Raw genomic sequence first — 15,550 nt, 5'->3', positions numbered from 1 at the left:
TGAATCTAGAAGCCCTCCACTCAACCTTGCTTCAACAACTTCCCAGGAGTACCCCCATCTCTTAACTGGAAGCACACATACTTCTAGTCCTTCTCCTCTGAGGTTGTTTAGTTTATTTCTTTGTTCAAGGTCTCCTGCTGAAAACTGCTTCTAAAGAAAAGGGACCCAGAACTTAGCATAAAAATCTGGCTGTGAGGTAAAGAGCAAATGTTCCTTTTTATTCTTTTGCTGATGAGAACACAACAGCAAAAAAAGCCAAGAAATAAAGTAGTTTCTCCATAATTCTCTTACACCTATCTACTTCCATCTTCCACAATTCATGTAAGCTCATCATATATTTTAAAATTAGCTTTTAGGTCATTATCCTTGTTAGAATCTTATGATTCTTAGTGGTTCTAAACCTCCTGTATCTCCAGGAAAGATTCTGAGATTCTAGGCTATTTCAGTACTTTACACCAACATTTGTAACAATTAATCACTGTGCCCTCCAACCCTCTCTTCTAACGCATGGGCTTGTGTACCACTTTAATGCTGTCGATAGTTTTGTTTTCCAATTACCTTGACCATAGCAAAGGTGATGGCCCATACAGTCCAAGACATATTTTATTAGGAACATAAACAAACACTAAGATTTACAAATATGCATATGATTAAAATAAAAGTCATTTATCACTTTGTCAGTGATATATCCCTCTTAGTGATGTCTTTTATTTCAGTTGACTGTTTTCACTCAGGTATCTCCCTGAATCTCCTCTAAAGAAGAGTGTTAAAAAATTCTGAATTCTTTTACCTATAAGAAAGGTGGCATATAACTTATTATCCAAACAAATACACTTCAGAAAGGAAGGGGACACTCAATAATTATGCCAGGGCAACAGTCACAAGCCACTGCTATCCCAGGGAAAACAAACGTGTGTGTGGTCACACCATAGGGTGGAGATAGCTCACTTTCATGTGACATCCTTAGGTAACTCTGAGGTTTCTGATTTGATTAAATTGATGGGGAGGGAGTCAGCTGATGACAGTGTGTGTATACATATTTCTAGCATTAGGATGGTCACTCAATGAGTTAACCTTGAAGTAGCTTATGGGAAATTTTTTTTAATATGATTTGACTCAACATTTGGGTCACTCTGGTTCTGGCGTTAATATATTGAAGCTCTTTTATTGTGTGTTTCAAGTGAATTGCAAGTCTTGTTAACTTGCCATTTTGTTATAATGGCTCTAATGGCTTAAATTAGTGCCAGGCAATGAGTTCGGCAATGACAGCATAAATGATCCTGTCACATCTCTCATTTTACTAACTCGTCATGTACAGTCATCAGTCGTCATGTACAGTTAACCCACTGTATTTTATTTGCAAAGCACTCTTGAGTCACCAGCATTATGATTTGACTTTTAAAGTATATCCATTAGTGAAATTTTTGACATATGCGTATGTTAAGAAAGAAATTCACATTTTAATTTCAAAGAACTCTAATTTCTGGTCTTAGCGGTTCTTCAACATATCAACTGCTGAACTGAATAAATAGATCAAGGCTGAAGGACTTGCAGCAAAGGGAACACTGAGCCCATCGGTCTAAAATAAGATTTTCATTAACTACTCAAATGATGGTTGACTTTGAACATCTTCCTGCCTTGCTCACAGCTGTACCTCTAGCACTGGCATGTGAGAAACACACATTCAATACTTGTTGAAAGAATGAATGATATTCTTTGCAGTTTGCTTTAAGATATTTATGGCGTGGATTTTTCACTCTCAAGCATTCTCTGTTTAATATCTATTTATAATATTCCCGACAAGGTGTTGTGTGGAGACTTGCAATTCCCTGGATTTCTATAATTATTGATTCAATTATCACAAGTTGTATAAGGCTGTAATTTGCAGCATCAGTATCCTTTGCTTCAGTGGAACATTTTCCACATTCTTCTCTCAGTTATAATTCACTTTCCCTCTGACTTTCAGATTTGTCCTTTGCTTTTCTTGTACAGGCCAAGAAACCAGAGGAGGTAACCAAATCTCCCATATTTGCTCCATTTAGAGTTTTAGCTGGGGTAATGTTTCTGTTAGCCTGGTTTCCAAATGAAATCTAAAGTGCTATTTTAATAACAGAAAGGGATGAGGGAAAATTAGTTAAATCTTAAAAGATGGTTTCTTCCTATGCTCAGAAGCCTATGTGAGAGCTATTGTCTCTCCCTAGAGAGATATTTTCCAGATGGAAATATACATATTTTCCCCATAGCTTTGACATATCATCAAAAAGAAATATTTTCTCTCGTGAGAAATTTTATTGTAAGATTTCAGACCTACCCTATTTTATTTGTAGTTCCTATATGTACATCATCTTCTTTCTCATTATTTGGATAAACTTTCTCTTAGGAGAAACCAGGATGGCCTGTGTTTATTTTTTCTTATCTTGTTTTTTTTTTTTTTTTAGTCTTCCTCACCTTTCAGGATACTAGTGCTCTCAGTTCTCTTTATCATAAATCAAAATATTTATCTGGCCTATTTATGATACCAGTAATTTTTACTTTAGTATTCATCTTAATACATTTTCCTCCTTGAAGTATTTGCATTTTAACATTTTTGCCTTTTTTTATTGAAGTGTGGTTGATGTAGAGTATTATATGTTATAGGTATAAAATGGAGTGTTTCACAATGTTTAAAGGTTATACTCCACTTATGGATATTATAAAATGTTGGGTATATTCCTTGTGTTGTACAGTATATCCTGTAGCTTATTTTATACATAATAGTTTGTACCTCTTATTCCCTATATTGCCCCTCCCATTTCCTTCTCCTCACTGGTAACTACTGGTTTGTTCTCTCTATCTGTGGGTCTGCTTTTTTCATTGTTATTATGTTTACTAGGTTGTTTTATTTTTTAGACTCTACATATAACTGATATCATATAATATTTATCTTTTGGTCTAACTTTTATTTAGTGTAATACCCTCCCAGTTCATTCATGTTATTGCAAGTGGCAAAATTTCATTCTTCATTCTAGCCTTATTCCTGTGTGTGTATGTGTATTCATATGTTGATGGACACTTAGGTTTTTTCCATATCTTAACAATTGCAAATAATGTTACTATGAACATTGGGATTGACGTCTGTTTTTGAATTAGTGTTTTTTGGCTCATTTGGTTATATACCCAGGAGTGGAATTGGTGAGTCAAATGGTAGTTCTATTTTTAGTTTTTTGAGAAACCTCCATACCGTTTTCCCTAGCGGCTGTACCAGTTTACATTCCCACCAGTAGTGTAAAGGGGTTTCCTTTTCTCCACATCCCTGCCAACATTTGTAATTTGTCTTCTTTTTAATAATAGCCGTTGTGATAGATGTGAGATGATATCTCATTTTAGTTTTGACTTGCATTTCCCTGATGATAAGTGATACTGAGCAATTTTTCATGTGTCTGTTGGCTATCTGCATGTCTTCTTTGGAAAAATATCTGTTCAGGTGTTCTGCCTATTTTTTAATCAGGTTATTTATTTATTTATTTTTGATGTCCACTTGTTTGAGCTGTTTATGTATTTTGGATATTAACTCATTGTCAGTCATATCATTTGCAAATGTTCTCTCCCAAGTTGTCATTTTGTTTTGTTGGTGGTTAGCTTTGGCTCAGTCAGTTAAGATTCTACCTGTAATACAGGAGACCTGGATTCAATCCCTGGGTCTGGAAGATCCCCTGAAGAAGGAAACAGCAACCCACTCCAGTATTCTGGCCTGGGAAATCCCAGGGACATAGGAGCCTAACAGGCTACGGGGTCACAAGAGTCGGACACGACATAGTGACTGCACCACCACCACCTTTTATCTGTGCAAAAGCTTTTAACTTTAATTAGGTCCCATTTTTTATTTTTGCTTTTATTTCCTTCACTTTAAGAGACAGATCCAAAATTGCTACAATTTTAGTCAAACAGTATTCTGCCTGTGCTTTCCTTTAGGAGTTTTATGGTTTCCAGCTCCACATATTGATCTTTAATCCATTTTGAGTTTATTTTTGTATATGGTGTTAGGGAGTGTTCTAATTTCATTCTGTTATGTGTAGCTATCCAGTTTTCCAAGCACCACTTATTGAAGAGACTGTCTTTTCTCCATTGTGTGTTCTTGCCTCCTCTGCCATAGATTAATACGCCATTCTCTTCATTTTTAGTAATTATCTTTGTAAATGAATACTAGGCATGATTAGAAATCATGTTTTGCTGGGAACCACACTGACTCCATAACACATGTACGTGCTACCAGACCCCACACACCCCACACACTTGTGCACCAGCCTGTATGTGGAATGGATATTTTAGGTATGAGTAAGGCTATAAGGAAAAGGTAATGGCACCCCACTCCAGTACTCTTGCCTGGAAAATCCCATGGATGGAGGAGCCCGGAAAGCTGCAGTCCATGGGGTCGCTAAGAGTCGGACACGACTGAGCGACTTCACTTTCACTTTTCACTTTCATGCACTGGAGAAGGAAATGGCAACCCACTCCAGTGTTCTTGCCTGGAGAATCCCAGGGACGGGGGAGCCTGGTGGGCTGCCATCTATGGGGGTCGCACAGAGTCAGACACAACTGAAGTGACTTAGCAGCAGCAGCAACAGCAAGGCTAATAAGCCTTCTGATTCTTATGATAGAGACTTCATTTTTACTGTTCACATTTTCATGTACTTTATCATAAGTGAAGTTTGCCTATCATCTGACCAGTACTGGGAATGGGCCTGTGGGAACAAAAGGGAATTAAGAATTTATGTAACATCTTTACCATTTGCCCTACTTAAGTAGTTTCAGTAAATGAACCAAAAACATATTTCTGAAATAAAAAAATATAAGGTAAGTGTTCTAATTAATCTTATTTTCATGCTAGCGTTATGAGTGCTCTCTGTACACTAGATTTTCATGCTAGTATTTGCTCTAGGATGATGAGGTGGAGATTGTCTTGGACTTCATCATTTATTTACAAAAGAGCAATAAGGACCTTAGGTAGTAGTTTCTCCTGTAAGACAAGTGATAGGGGCAAAGACTTCAGAATATTAGTGAGATAAAAGAAATTAACTAAAATAAAACAATGCTGTATGTATTTTGAGTTGTACACTGATATCCAATAATAATTATATTGCAGGTCAGTTGCTCCGGTTAAAAATGTTTCGTGAGGATCATGGATCATGGATGACAATGTTCTTCAGCACAATTCTCTTTCTCTTCATCTTTTCTCACATATACAACACGATTCTTCTAATGGATGGGACAATGGGGTAGGTTATCTTTCCCCTTTCTCCTGTGGTGAGTGTTATATTTGAAACTCATAAGAATTCAATAATTTTTTAGTTTGTGGTAGCCTGAATCTTTATTAAAAATATTCTATCTTAAAAGGTATTTATGAATTTTTCTTACATAAGACATTTAGAGTCTTTTCTCCAAGAAGCTTATAGCATTTTAAAATACTTATATTGTATTCCTTATTCTTTAGGTCTTCTCTTGAGGTAGTTTGAGAGCAGGCAGTAATCTTAATATAGTGACAGAGTATGAGAATCAGGAAATTTTGACTTGTTTATATTCACACAATCAGTAGAACTGTGCTGAAATGAAGGTCTCCATGTTTACAGTTTCACTGCTCTACAATACACGGCTAAAAAAAAGTTTTTTTATACTGGTGGCATTTTTTTTTTTAACTCTCTGGCAGTTCCAACAGAGAGACCTTTGTTATAAATGGGCCATTTTAAAAGTGGGCCACCCTGTATTAAGTCCAGAGTTGTAATCTATACTTATCAAATCACTAATCAAATCACCATGGCATGAAGATGTGCTAACAAGTAGATTGTAGATTTTTTAAAACTTCTCCAGTTATTGGTTTGCTCTTTTTAAGTTTTAAGGGCACAATACAAGGAAAATGGCTTAATTTACAGCGTTAAGAATTAGATTAGTGACAATAAGAAACCACCTTAGATATTTGCTGTGCACTGAAACAGTTCCTAAGGAAAGTTTTGATCTATTCCCCCCAGTAGATTGGAAAGCCAGCTAATACCCTTTTCTTCTAAATGTAGTAAAAGCACTTCTGTCGACCAGTTCTATAGTGCAGTTGTTTTGATGTTATGTCTGGATTTTAGCCACCACTCTTCAATGCTGAGAGGGATAGCTCAATTAAAACTTTATTAGTTTTTCCCCTCACCATTAAAGGAGATGAATAGTCAAGGAAAGGCAGGCATTTCACAAGATTTATACTTTAGTCCGTACTCACAAGTGGTAAATTCAATAATGTGATTGTTTAATAGATCAAACATTCAGGCTTTAGGAAACTATTAAAACCCATTGTCTGTTAGTTATTTCTTAGGCTTCAAATGAAGCCTTTCATACTGGGTCTGTTTTTAAATAGTGGAGTTGCAGATTCTAACCCATGGCTAGTCAGAATAAGCCTCAGCCTTAGAGCCAGTACCTGTGTAATGAAACGGGTAATGGTGTTCTTGGAATTACCTAACACAGTTGAAAGTCTCTGAATGGATACATGTATATGTATGGCTGAGTCCCTTAACTATTCTCCTGAAACTATCACAATACTGTTAGTTAATTGGCTATACCCCAATACAAAATAAGTTTAAAAAAAAAGTCTCAGGAGAGCTGTGTATTCTCACCCCTGGGACCAGAAGTGGAGGGAATCCATGTAAAACTTACTCTTTCTAAGCTGTTGCTGGAAATAAAGTATTAAATACCATTTGTATGTAAAATATATCCGTTGCTTAGAAGTTGACTTTTCATTTGATTCTACTCTTTTTTTAAATTTTTTTAATTTTTATTTTTACTTTATTTTACTTTATAATACTGTATTGGTTTTGCCATACATTGACATGAATCCACCACGGGTGTACATGCGTTCCCAAACGTATACACAATGGAGTATTACTCTACTCTTTTTTTTTTCAAATGGAACTAAGTGAGGTCTGTGATAATCAGAAGTGCTTATTCTGAAGAAAGAAGCAGATTTAAAAGTAATAAATGCAGCAATGCAGATTCCCTGGCACATTGTAAAGCACTCCATAGCTAATAATAAAGTTAATTTTAGTGAGAGCTAGCAAGAATGGACCACAGTAACAGACCTGAATTGTTTCAGACCTCACAATGTCCCTCTGAAATAGGTATTTTTATTACATATTGGAATATGGCTGGCTCTCCATTTTACATATCAAGAAACTGAGGACCAGAGAGGTTTCATCACTCAAGCAATAATAGAGAAGGTGTTGAGCCATTAACTAGTGAATTCTAGTAATATAGCCTGCCCTAAGGTTAGCACACATTTGAGGGATAGTTGATCCTGTTGTTCCAACACCATATGGAACCTTTCTTTGTATTTTTATCATTCAAACTGAATTTGAAAATTGAAAGAAGTAGTAGGTATGTTCAGGAAGAGAATAGTTTAGAATTTTTTATATGTATTTATCTTAAGTAAAATGGAAGGTGATTGTCTTTTATTCTCAGACTAAATATAGTATTTCATATTCTTCTGTAATTCTTGAACTTTTCACCAATAGGCTGCATCTTTGTTAAAAAGAATCTCTTCTTGAGAGGACATTTTTAATGGTACCACTGAAAAAGAAGTCCAACCACAGGAAAAATGGTTTATTTCTGCAGATTAAAAAATTAAATCTCCATTTATAAAAGATGCATTATTAATTATTAATTATTTTGACACATGTCATTTGAACTAGTGAGTGCTTTAATGTAGGACTGCCAACCTTAAGGAAAATCAGTTCTCAGAGTGGGTGGATACCACTGTGCCTTTGAGGTAGATGCTCCATGTTATCTGAGGCATTGCTTCTCTTGTTTAAGGCAGGGAATGATGGAGCCAGAGGGTACAGGAAGGATAGCAGGCTCACAGATATCATGATTGACAGATTTTCTATCAGAGGATTGCTGGTGGTAGAGAGGAATTCAGGATTCTTTACCCTGTATCTGATTTACATTGAGGATTCCTATGTGTCCTGGTCTTTAGATCTTTCTAGGAATATTGGTTTAGAACCATTCCAAAGAGGACTTTAAGGATTTCCTATGAAGGCTAAACTTTTGTTCATATAGTTTAGAACTCCTTTCTAGAACAGAAGCTGTTAGGCCTACAAAGAGTGAATTTAGGATTTAAGATCGGAAAAAAAGATGTTTCCCTAGAATGATTTGCTTTTTTCCTCTTCCCCCCACTCAGATTTTAGAATTGATTATAAATTTAGGCTCAACCAGAGTCCCTTGATCCCTTGTTACCAAGAAAAAAATCCCTAGATTTATCTGATCAGAACTTCAATAGTTTTAGCCACAGCTTACTTGATAAGAGTCAAGTCGCCTGCTCCTAGAGTTCTCATTGCAATGAATTCCCTGAGGTATATACTCACTCATGGCTTCAGCTGCCTGTGGGGAGCTAAGCTGAGAGGCAATGAGATAAAGGGGATAAGAGGAGAGTTAGAGATGGGCTAAAGGGACCCAGGTCCAGACAATCCCTATTCCTCTTATCTTTGATTCTGCTTCCACTGCTCCATACCTCCTGCCACCAAAGTGATGCTGTCGTAACCTCTTTATTTTTTAAGTCACCAAGATGAAACTAAGTTCATCTTCCATTAATGTGTGAGACTGTAGGTGTGGGTTCTGCTGCAGAGAAGGCTCTCAGCCTGGGCAGAGTTTTACATCTAGACATTTTATAAACAATTTTGTTTTTACAAGGTGGCTGACTACCTAACCTGAAACCTCTCCCCCTAAAAGACATTTAGAGATGCTTAAAAATACAGTAGAGCCTTAGACTTTTCCCCCTCTGATTTCATATTATTTGCTTATTTTTATTTTTTATATGTGATTAACACTGACTGATTGAAATATAGTTGGTGGGTAATATTATATCACTTTCGGATGTACTGCCTAAATAATTTGGCATTTGCATACATTATGAAATGATCACCATGATAAGTCTAGTAACATCTGTCCCCATATAGAGTTATTACAGTATTATTGACCATATTCCTTATGCTTTATATTACATACTTGTGAATTATTTATTTTATAACTGGAAGTTTGTACCTCTTAATCTCCTTCTATTTCAATCCCATCACCTCCCTCCCCTCTGACAAACACCTATTGTTTTCTCTGTATCTGTAACTGTCTTCATTTTATTTTCTTGTGTCTTTGTTTTGTTTTTTAGATTGCACATAAAAGTGAGATCATAGAGTGATTTTCTTTCTCTGACTCATTTCCCTTAGAGCAATACCCTCTAGATCCATATATTCTGTTGCAGTGGCAAAGTTCCATTTATTTTATTAAGATTAATATTCCATTATATATGTAATACCACATCTTCTTTATCCATTCATATATGGATGGATATTTAGGTTCTTTCCATATATTGGCTATTATAAATAATGTTGGGCAATGAATATAGGGGTGCATGCTGCTGCCACTGCTAAGTCGCTTCAGTCGTGTCTGACTCTGTGCGACCCCATAGACGGCAGCCCACCAGGCTCCCCTGTCCCTGGGATTCTCCAGGCAAGAACACTGGAGTGGGTTGCCATTTCCTTCTCCAGTGCATGAAAGTGAAAAGTGAAAGTGAAGTCGCTCAGTCGTGTCCGACTCTTAGCGACCCCATGGACTGCAGCCTTCCGGGCTCCTCCATCCATGGGATTTTCCAGGCAAGAGTACTGGAGTGGGGTACCATTGCCTTCTCCGATAGGGGTGCATATGTCTCTTCAAATTAGTGTTTTTATTTTTGGGGTATAGATACCCAGAAGTAAAAATGCTAGCTCATATGGTAGTTCTAGTTTTATTTTTTTTGAGGAACCTCCATACTGTTTTTCATGGTGGCACCAATTTATATTCCCACCAACAGTGCACAAGGTTCCCTTTTCTTCACTTCCTCATCAACACTTGCTATTTATTGTCTTTTTGATGATAGCCGTTCTGACAGGTGTGAGATGGTATCTCATTGTGGTTTTTGTGTTTCTCTGATGATTAGTGATGTTGAGCATCTTTTCAAGTGCCTACTGGTCATCTGTGTGTCTTTAGAGACCAAATGTGTACTCCCGTCCTTTGCCCATTGTTAAATCTTTTTCTTTTTTTTTTAATGTTGAGTTAGATGAGTTCTTTGTATATTTTGAATATTGACCCTTTATCAAATATATCGTTTGCACATATCTTCTCCTGTTCAGTAGGTGGCCTTTTCATTTTGTTGATAGTTTCCTTCCCTGTACACAAGTTTTACAGTTTGATGTAGTCCCATTTGTTTATTTTCACTTTTGTTTCCCTTGCCTGAGGAGACAGATCCAAAAAAATATTGCTAAGACTTGTATAAAAGAACATACTGCCTATGTTTTCTTCTGGGAGTTTTATGGCCTCAGGTCTTACGCTTAAGTCTTTAATCCATTGTGAGTTTTTGGTATGGTTTGGGAAAGTAGTCCCGTTTTATTTTTTTGCTTGTAGCTGTCCAGTTTTCCCCACACCCTGAGAGAGTCTTTATAAATGCATAGTTGAGCTTTCCAGAAGATAAAGAAAAACCCTGAGGCCAATAATGAAGAAGGATTTGAACACCGAGACAGTGAGTCTGTGAAGTGACACTTAGGCAGTGACTTAAGGACTTGAGTTTTAACTTTCATGTCAGGATTAGAAACAAGGGACTTGGGTCGTATACGTAAGAAACTGAAATGGAAGCCTCCACATTAGATGGTCCTGCAAGCTGCCTCTGAGAAAAAGGATGGTCTGGAAACATATAACCACTGGCACAGGGAGCATCTAGGAAGTTTGATTTAGAGCAGGCCTTGGGTGGAACACAGAAAATCTTCCAAGAACTCATAGCCACAGGTGTGATTTATGGTTTTCACATGCATTTTCTCTTGGATTTAGAACACCTGCCAAATCTCCCTGGCTGCTCTTTTCTCCCAGTTTGAAGTTTCTGCTTCTCTCTGGAGCACCTCCCCACCCCCAAATAACTTCCAGAATGCTTCTGTTTGCTTATACAGAGCAATTTAGTTCCCGCTCTTCTCAAATTGTGTCCACTTTGATTTACTGGGGCTTTTCGTTTCATAACCAAAATCATACTGCTACGTGTTCCAATCAAGAAAACCGGTGCTCTAAGATGAATGCTGTCGTTCCCAGAAATGCAGGGGCTGCGGCCGTGGCATTTCGCCGTGCTTTAAAAATAGCAATTATCCTTTCTCCTTTCATTCAGCTGTGTATTTAATTAACTGTCTCTTGGGAGAGAAACACGAAGATGCTCAAAGAAAAGGGGGCAGAGCAATCAACCAAGTTAAAATTAAGGTTATGTAGTAATCACATTCCACGGTGTGCTGCCTTCTTTACATATAAGCCTGAAGCCTCAAGGCAGCGGGACACCGATAGGAGAGAAACAGGAAACCATTTTCTCCTGGAGTTAGAGGACTTGATTAAAAATGATTCCAGATAAATCTCTCTCCAATTTTTTAAATTGCTTGTGTTCATTAGGTGTGTCAAAGCCAATCTATTAGAAATTCTCTGTGGGCAGAAATGGAGGGCTCTGCTCCCGGTCCAGATTGAGGACCTCACTAGTAGAAACTGAGTCGTGTGTGGCTGGAAAGGGTTTTCGGTGTTTGGACACTTCAAACCCCTTTTAATGTGGTCTTTCTGAAGAGCTTCTTACTCATGGAATTTTTTTAGAATGGAAACTATTAAGCCCTAATTTAGGGAATGATTACCTGGTCTTTTCAGACCCCTCAAAGGCTAAAACATGTGTTGTTGTTCAGGCGCTCAGTCTGACTCTTTGCGACCCTGTGGACTGCAGCGTGCCAGACTTCCCTGTCCTTCACTGTCTCCCAGAGTTTGCTCAAACTCATGTCCACTGAGTTGGTGATGCCATCCAACCATCTCATCCTCTGTCGACCCTTTCTCCTCTTGCCTATATGACTATATGAACTCTTGACTATATAAACCTTTGTCTATAAGGTGATGTCTCTGCTTTTTAATACACTCTTTAGGTTTGTCATATGTTTTCTTCCACATGTGTAATATGTAAGAAATGAACTGGTGGGAAAGCAAAGCATTTGCACTGAGATTGAGGCTTATATATTTTGGGGCTCCAAAAATCACTGCAGATGATGACTGCAACCATGAAATTAAAAGACATTTGCTCCTTGGAAGAAAAGCTATGCTCAGCCTAGACAGCATATTAAAAAGCAGAGGCATTACTTTGCCAGCAAAGGTCTGTCTAGTCAAAGCTATGGTTTTTCCAGTAGTCATATATGGATGTGAGAGTTGGTCTATAAAGTAAGCTGAGCACCGAAGAACTGATGCTTTTGAACTGTGTTGTTGGAGAAGACTCTTGAGAGTCCCTTGGACTGCAAGGAGATCCAACCAGTCCGTCCTAAAGAAAATGAGTTCTGAATATTCATTGGAAGGACTGATGCTGAGGCTGAAATTCCAATACTTTGGCCACCTGATGCAAAGAACTGACTTATTTGAAAAGACCCTGATGCTGGGAAAGATTGAAGGCAGAAGAAGGGGAGGACAGAGGATGAGCTGTGGATGGCATCACTGACTCTATGGACATGAGTTTTGAGTAAGCTCCAGGAATTGGTGATGGACTGGGAGGCCTGGTAGTCCATGGGGTTGCCAACAGCTGGACATGCCTGAGTAACTGAACTGAGCTGAGACAGTGCACTAAGTCGTGTCCAACTCTTGCGACCCCATGGACTGTAGCCTGCCAGGCTCCTCTGTCTATGAGATTCTCCAGGCAAGAATACTGGAGTGGGTTGCCATTTCCTTAAGGCTTATATATAAAAAGATTCCAAAAAGGACCACTTGATGGCAGCAAAGGGCATGTTTTCATCACTCACTGCCTGTTTTCAATGTATCACAAGCAGGTTTACTCCTTTGAAAAGAAGTCTCCTCCCCCTTCTGAATTTTTGAAACTTGGTGTTGAAATATTTGCCCTGTCAGTGGTTAACAGCCATTTTAAGAAATCCACATAGTAAGCTCTCTTATAAGTACTTATTTTGTGATGTGTTTGGCCCCTTTTATGTTCTAAAGCAGGTTTAAATACAGTACATATAAACATCTCTATGAACACATACACTTCTATGTTTATGGGCTTATTCTAGGATAAATATTGTGTTTAGCACTGAAGAGATGAGACACTTGACTCACTGATAAAAAATTCCTACATGAACTAGAATAAGTGTCTGAAGAGTACATAGTATTTAGGGAAGGATGTGAAGAAGCTGATGTTTTCTAGTGTTAATCATGAAGAAATGTTTTATTTTTCCTGATAGAGAACCTTTTCCAGGGGAGTTTTACAAATATTAACTAATATGTTAATATGTGTTAAGTATTACAATAACAGAATTTGAGAAATAAGACAAAGTAATTCAGGCAATTTAGAAAATGGAGGTAAGAATTAGGTGGTGGGTGTGATGACAGTGGAAGAGACTGTCTCTCTCTTCTGTTTTCTTTCCTTACATTTTAGTAAGAACTTATCTGGAGTACTCACTGAAAGAGTGCAGTGAGCACTGTCTGGGAGGGGGATGTGGTAAGAGCAGTTGGTTGAGGGGAGGCGACAAGAGAGAATGTTTAAAATGGACACTATTTTAAAATCCAAGATGAATGGCTTGTATGTATAGAGGGGGCAGCAGAAGCCAGCAAGGATGAATCAGAGAAACAAGTGAGAGACTAGCCTAGACTTGTCTGTAGGTTGCATGAAATCATTTAAGGTCTAATAATGTTTTGTATAGTACACGTGTGCAGCTGCCCGAGACTTTTGCCTGTCACCCTCTTATCCTTTTTTTTTTTTTTTAAAGAATGATCATACTCTGGTCCATCAGGGTGTGCATACATTGCATCAGAAAAGACTCAGCTTCTGTTGCCAGGGATGTAGGTTACAGCCCAATATGAAAAATCAGGGTGAAATTTTTTACTCCAGGCAGTACTTTTTTCTTTACTAAATTCACTGTTTTTAAAACCTTCACTAAAGCTCTTAGTTTCCTTAATCAGACTTCTTTTCTAGTCACCAGTAGTCTAGAAGTAGGAGCCCTGCTACATGTTTTTATTGTTAAGAACTGTGGTTTTCATTTGCTCTTCAAATACAAAGTTGCAGGACCTACTGGTAGCTGCATGCTATGGAAGGAGTATTTTTGTGAGTTTGTTTATCTGTTTTGAAAGGTGATTAATTTGTTTTGATAAAATTACAAGAGAAAATTTAAATAGTCTTTAATAATGTTAAACAATGCAGTTTTCCTATAACTTAAACTGATAAAATTATTAAGTGCAAAACTATCCTTTTAAACTGTAGTAAATGAAAAAAGGTCTCTGAGAGTCCTTTCAGTGGTATGTAACAAAACATTGAATTTAGGGATGGGTAAAGGATGGAGGCCTGGTGTAAGGTTGAGGAGCTGGGGTGAGGAGAAAGCCTAGTTGTACGAGGCTTTTTAAGGAAGCCTGGAAGTGCTTGAATCAATAGCTGAAAAGCCTGATTGGCTACTAATATAAGGCTGAATGCAAATTCTGCTGGAGTGGTGCTTTAGATAATTTGTTGGCTTCATTCTTAATTAGGCTAAACATTGACTTGCTTGTACATTTAATTCACAATAATAGCACAATTAATTACTAAGGCTGGGAGGGAGGCGCAGAGCTGGTTGCCTGGAATGGACTGGTGAGAAGAAAAGCTGCAAATGAAGACTGAGTCTGGTCAAGAGGGCTGACCCAGGGAGGGAGGCTGGTGAGAGAGAAAGAAAGGGAGAAAGGGAGGGAAATTGAGAGAGAGAGAGACAGATAGACTTATTTAGCCAGAGGCAGTATAGCAACAAGACTCAAGTGGCTGCTTTTAATACTATTGGTTGCACATTACTTAGTTTTGATAGTATTAACATAAAGGTAAAATAGTGCAGTGTGTCTCAGTTGTCACAGGTTTATTTCTAGTGTTGGTTAAATTGATAAAATTTTAAAACATCAGTGAAAACCATACTCAATTTTGCATCCTTTTTCAGTTCAGTTCAGTCACTCAGTCGTGTCCGACTCTTTGAGACCCCATGGACTGCAGCATGCCAGGCTTCCCTGTCCATCACCAACTCCTGGAGCTTATTCAAACTCATGTCCATCGGGTTGGTGATGCCTTCTAGCCACCTCATCCTCTGTCATCCCATTCTCCTGTCACTATCAATCTTTCCCAGCATCAGGGACTTTTCCAACGAGTCAGTTCTTCGCATCAGGTGGCTAAAGTATTGGAGGTGAAGCTTCAGCATCAGTCCTTCCAGTGAATATTCAGGACTCATTTCCTTTAGGATTGACTGGTTTGATCTCTTTATTATTCTGTAGGATCCTTATTACTCTATGGGAATCATTATCATCTGTCTAGAATTGACATTGATTTGACACACTTGCCAGGTGTTCTGTGATCATTGTTCATAGCTGCTTATTTCAACTCTCTTGTTAGTTTATCAGCTTGTTATTCTTGTTGGTTTTCATTCAGTCATGTCTGACTCTTCATGACCCCATGGACTGCAGCATGCCAGGCCTCCTTGTCCCTCACCGTCTCCTGGATTTTGCCCCAGTTCATGTCCATTGCATC

At 37.9% G+C, this 15,550-nt stretch overlaps 1 protein-coding gene across 1 annotated transcript in view; it reads left to right on the top strand.

The window, feature by feature from the left end:
- TMEM117 (transmembrane protein 117) overlaps positions 1-15,550 on the top strand; it is a 587,839-nt gene that overhangs the window by 90,350 nt on the left and 481,939 nt on the right. Inside the window, exon 3 of the mRNA XM_068971681.1 lies at positions 5,123-5,255. Within this exon, the coding sequence (XP_068827782.1) occupies positions 5,123-5,255 (133 nt within the window). The remainder of the gene's footprint in view (positions 1-5,122; positions 5,256-15,550) is intronic.

The sequence above is a fragment of the Capricornis sumatraensis genome, chromosome 4 (genome assembly GCF_032405125.1).
Source record: "Capricornis sumatraensis isolate serow.1 chromosome 4, serow.2, whole genome shotgun sequence".
Classification (NCBI taxonomy): domain Eukaryota; kingdom Metazoa; phylum Chordata; class Mammalia; order Artiodactyla; family Bovidae; genus Capricornis; species Capricornis sumatraensis.
The sequence above is the reverse complement of the archived record's forward strand: the minus strand, read 5'-3'. Positions and strand labels throughout refer to the sequence as shown.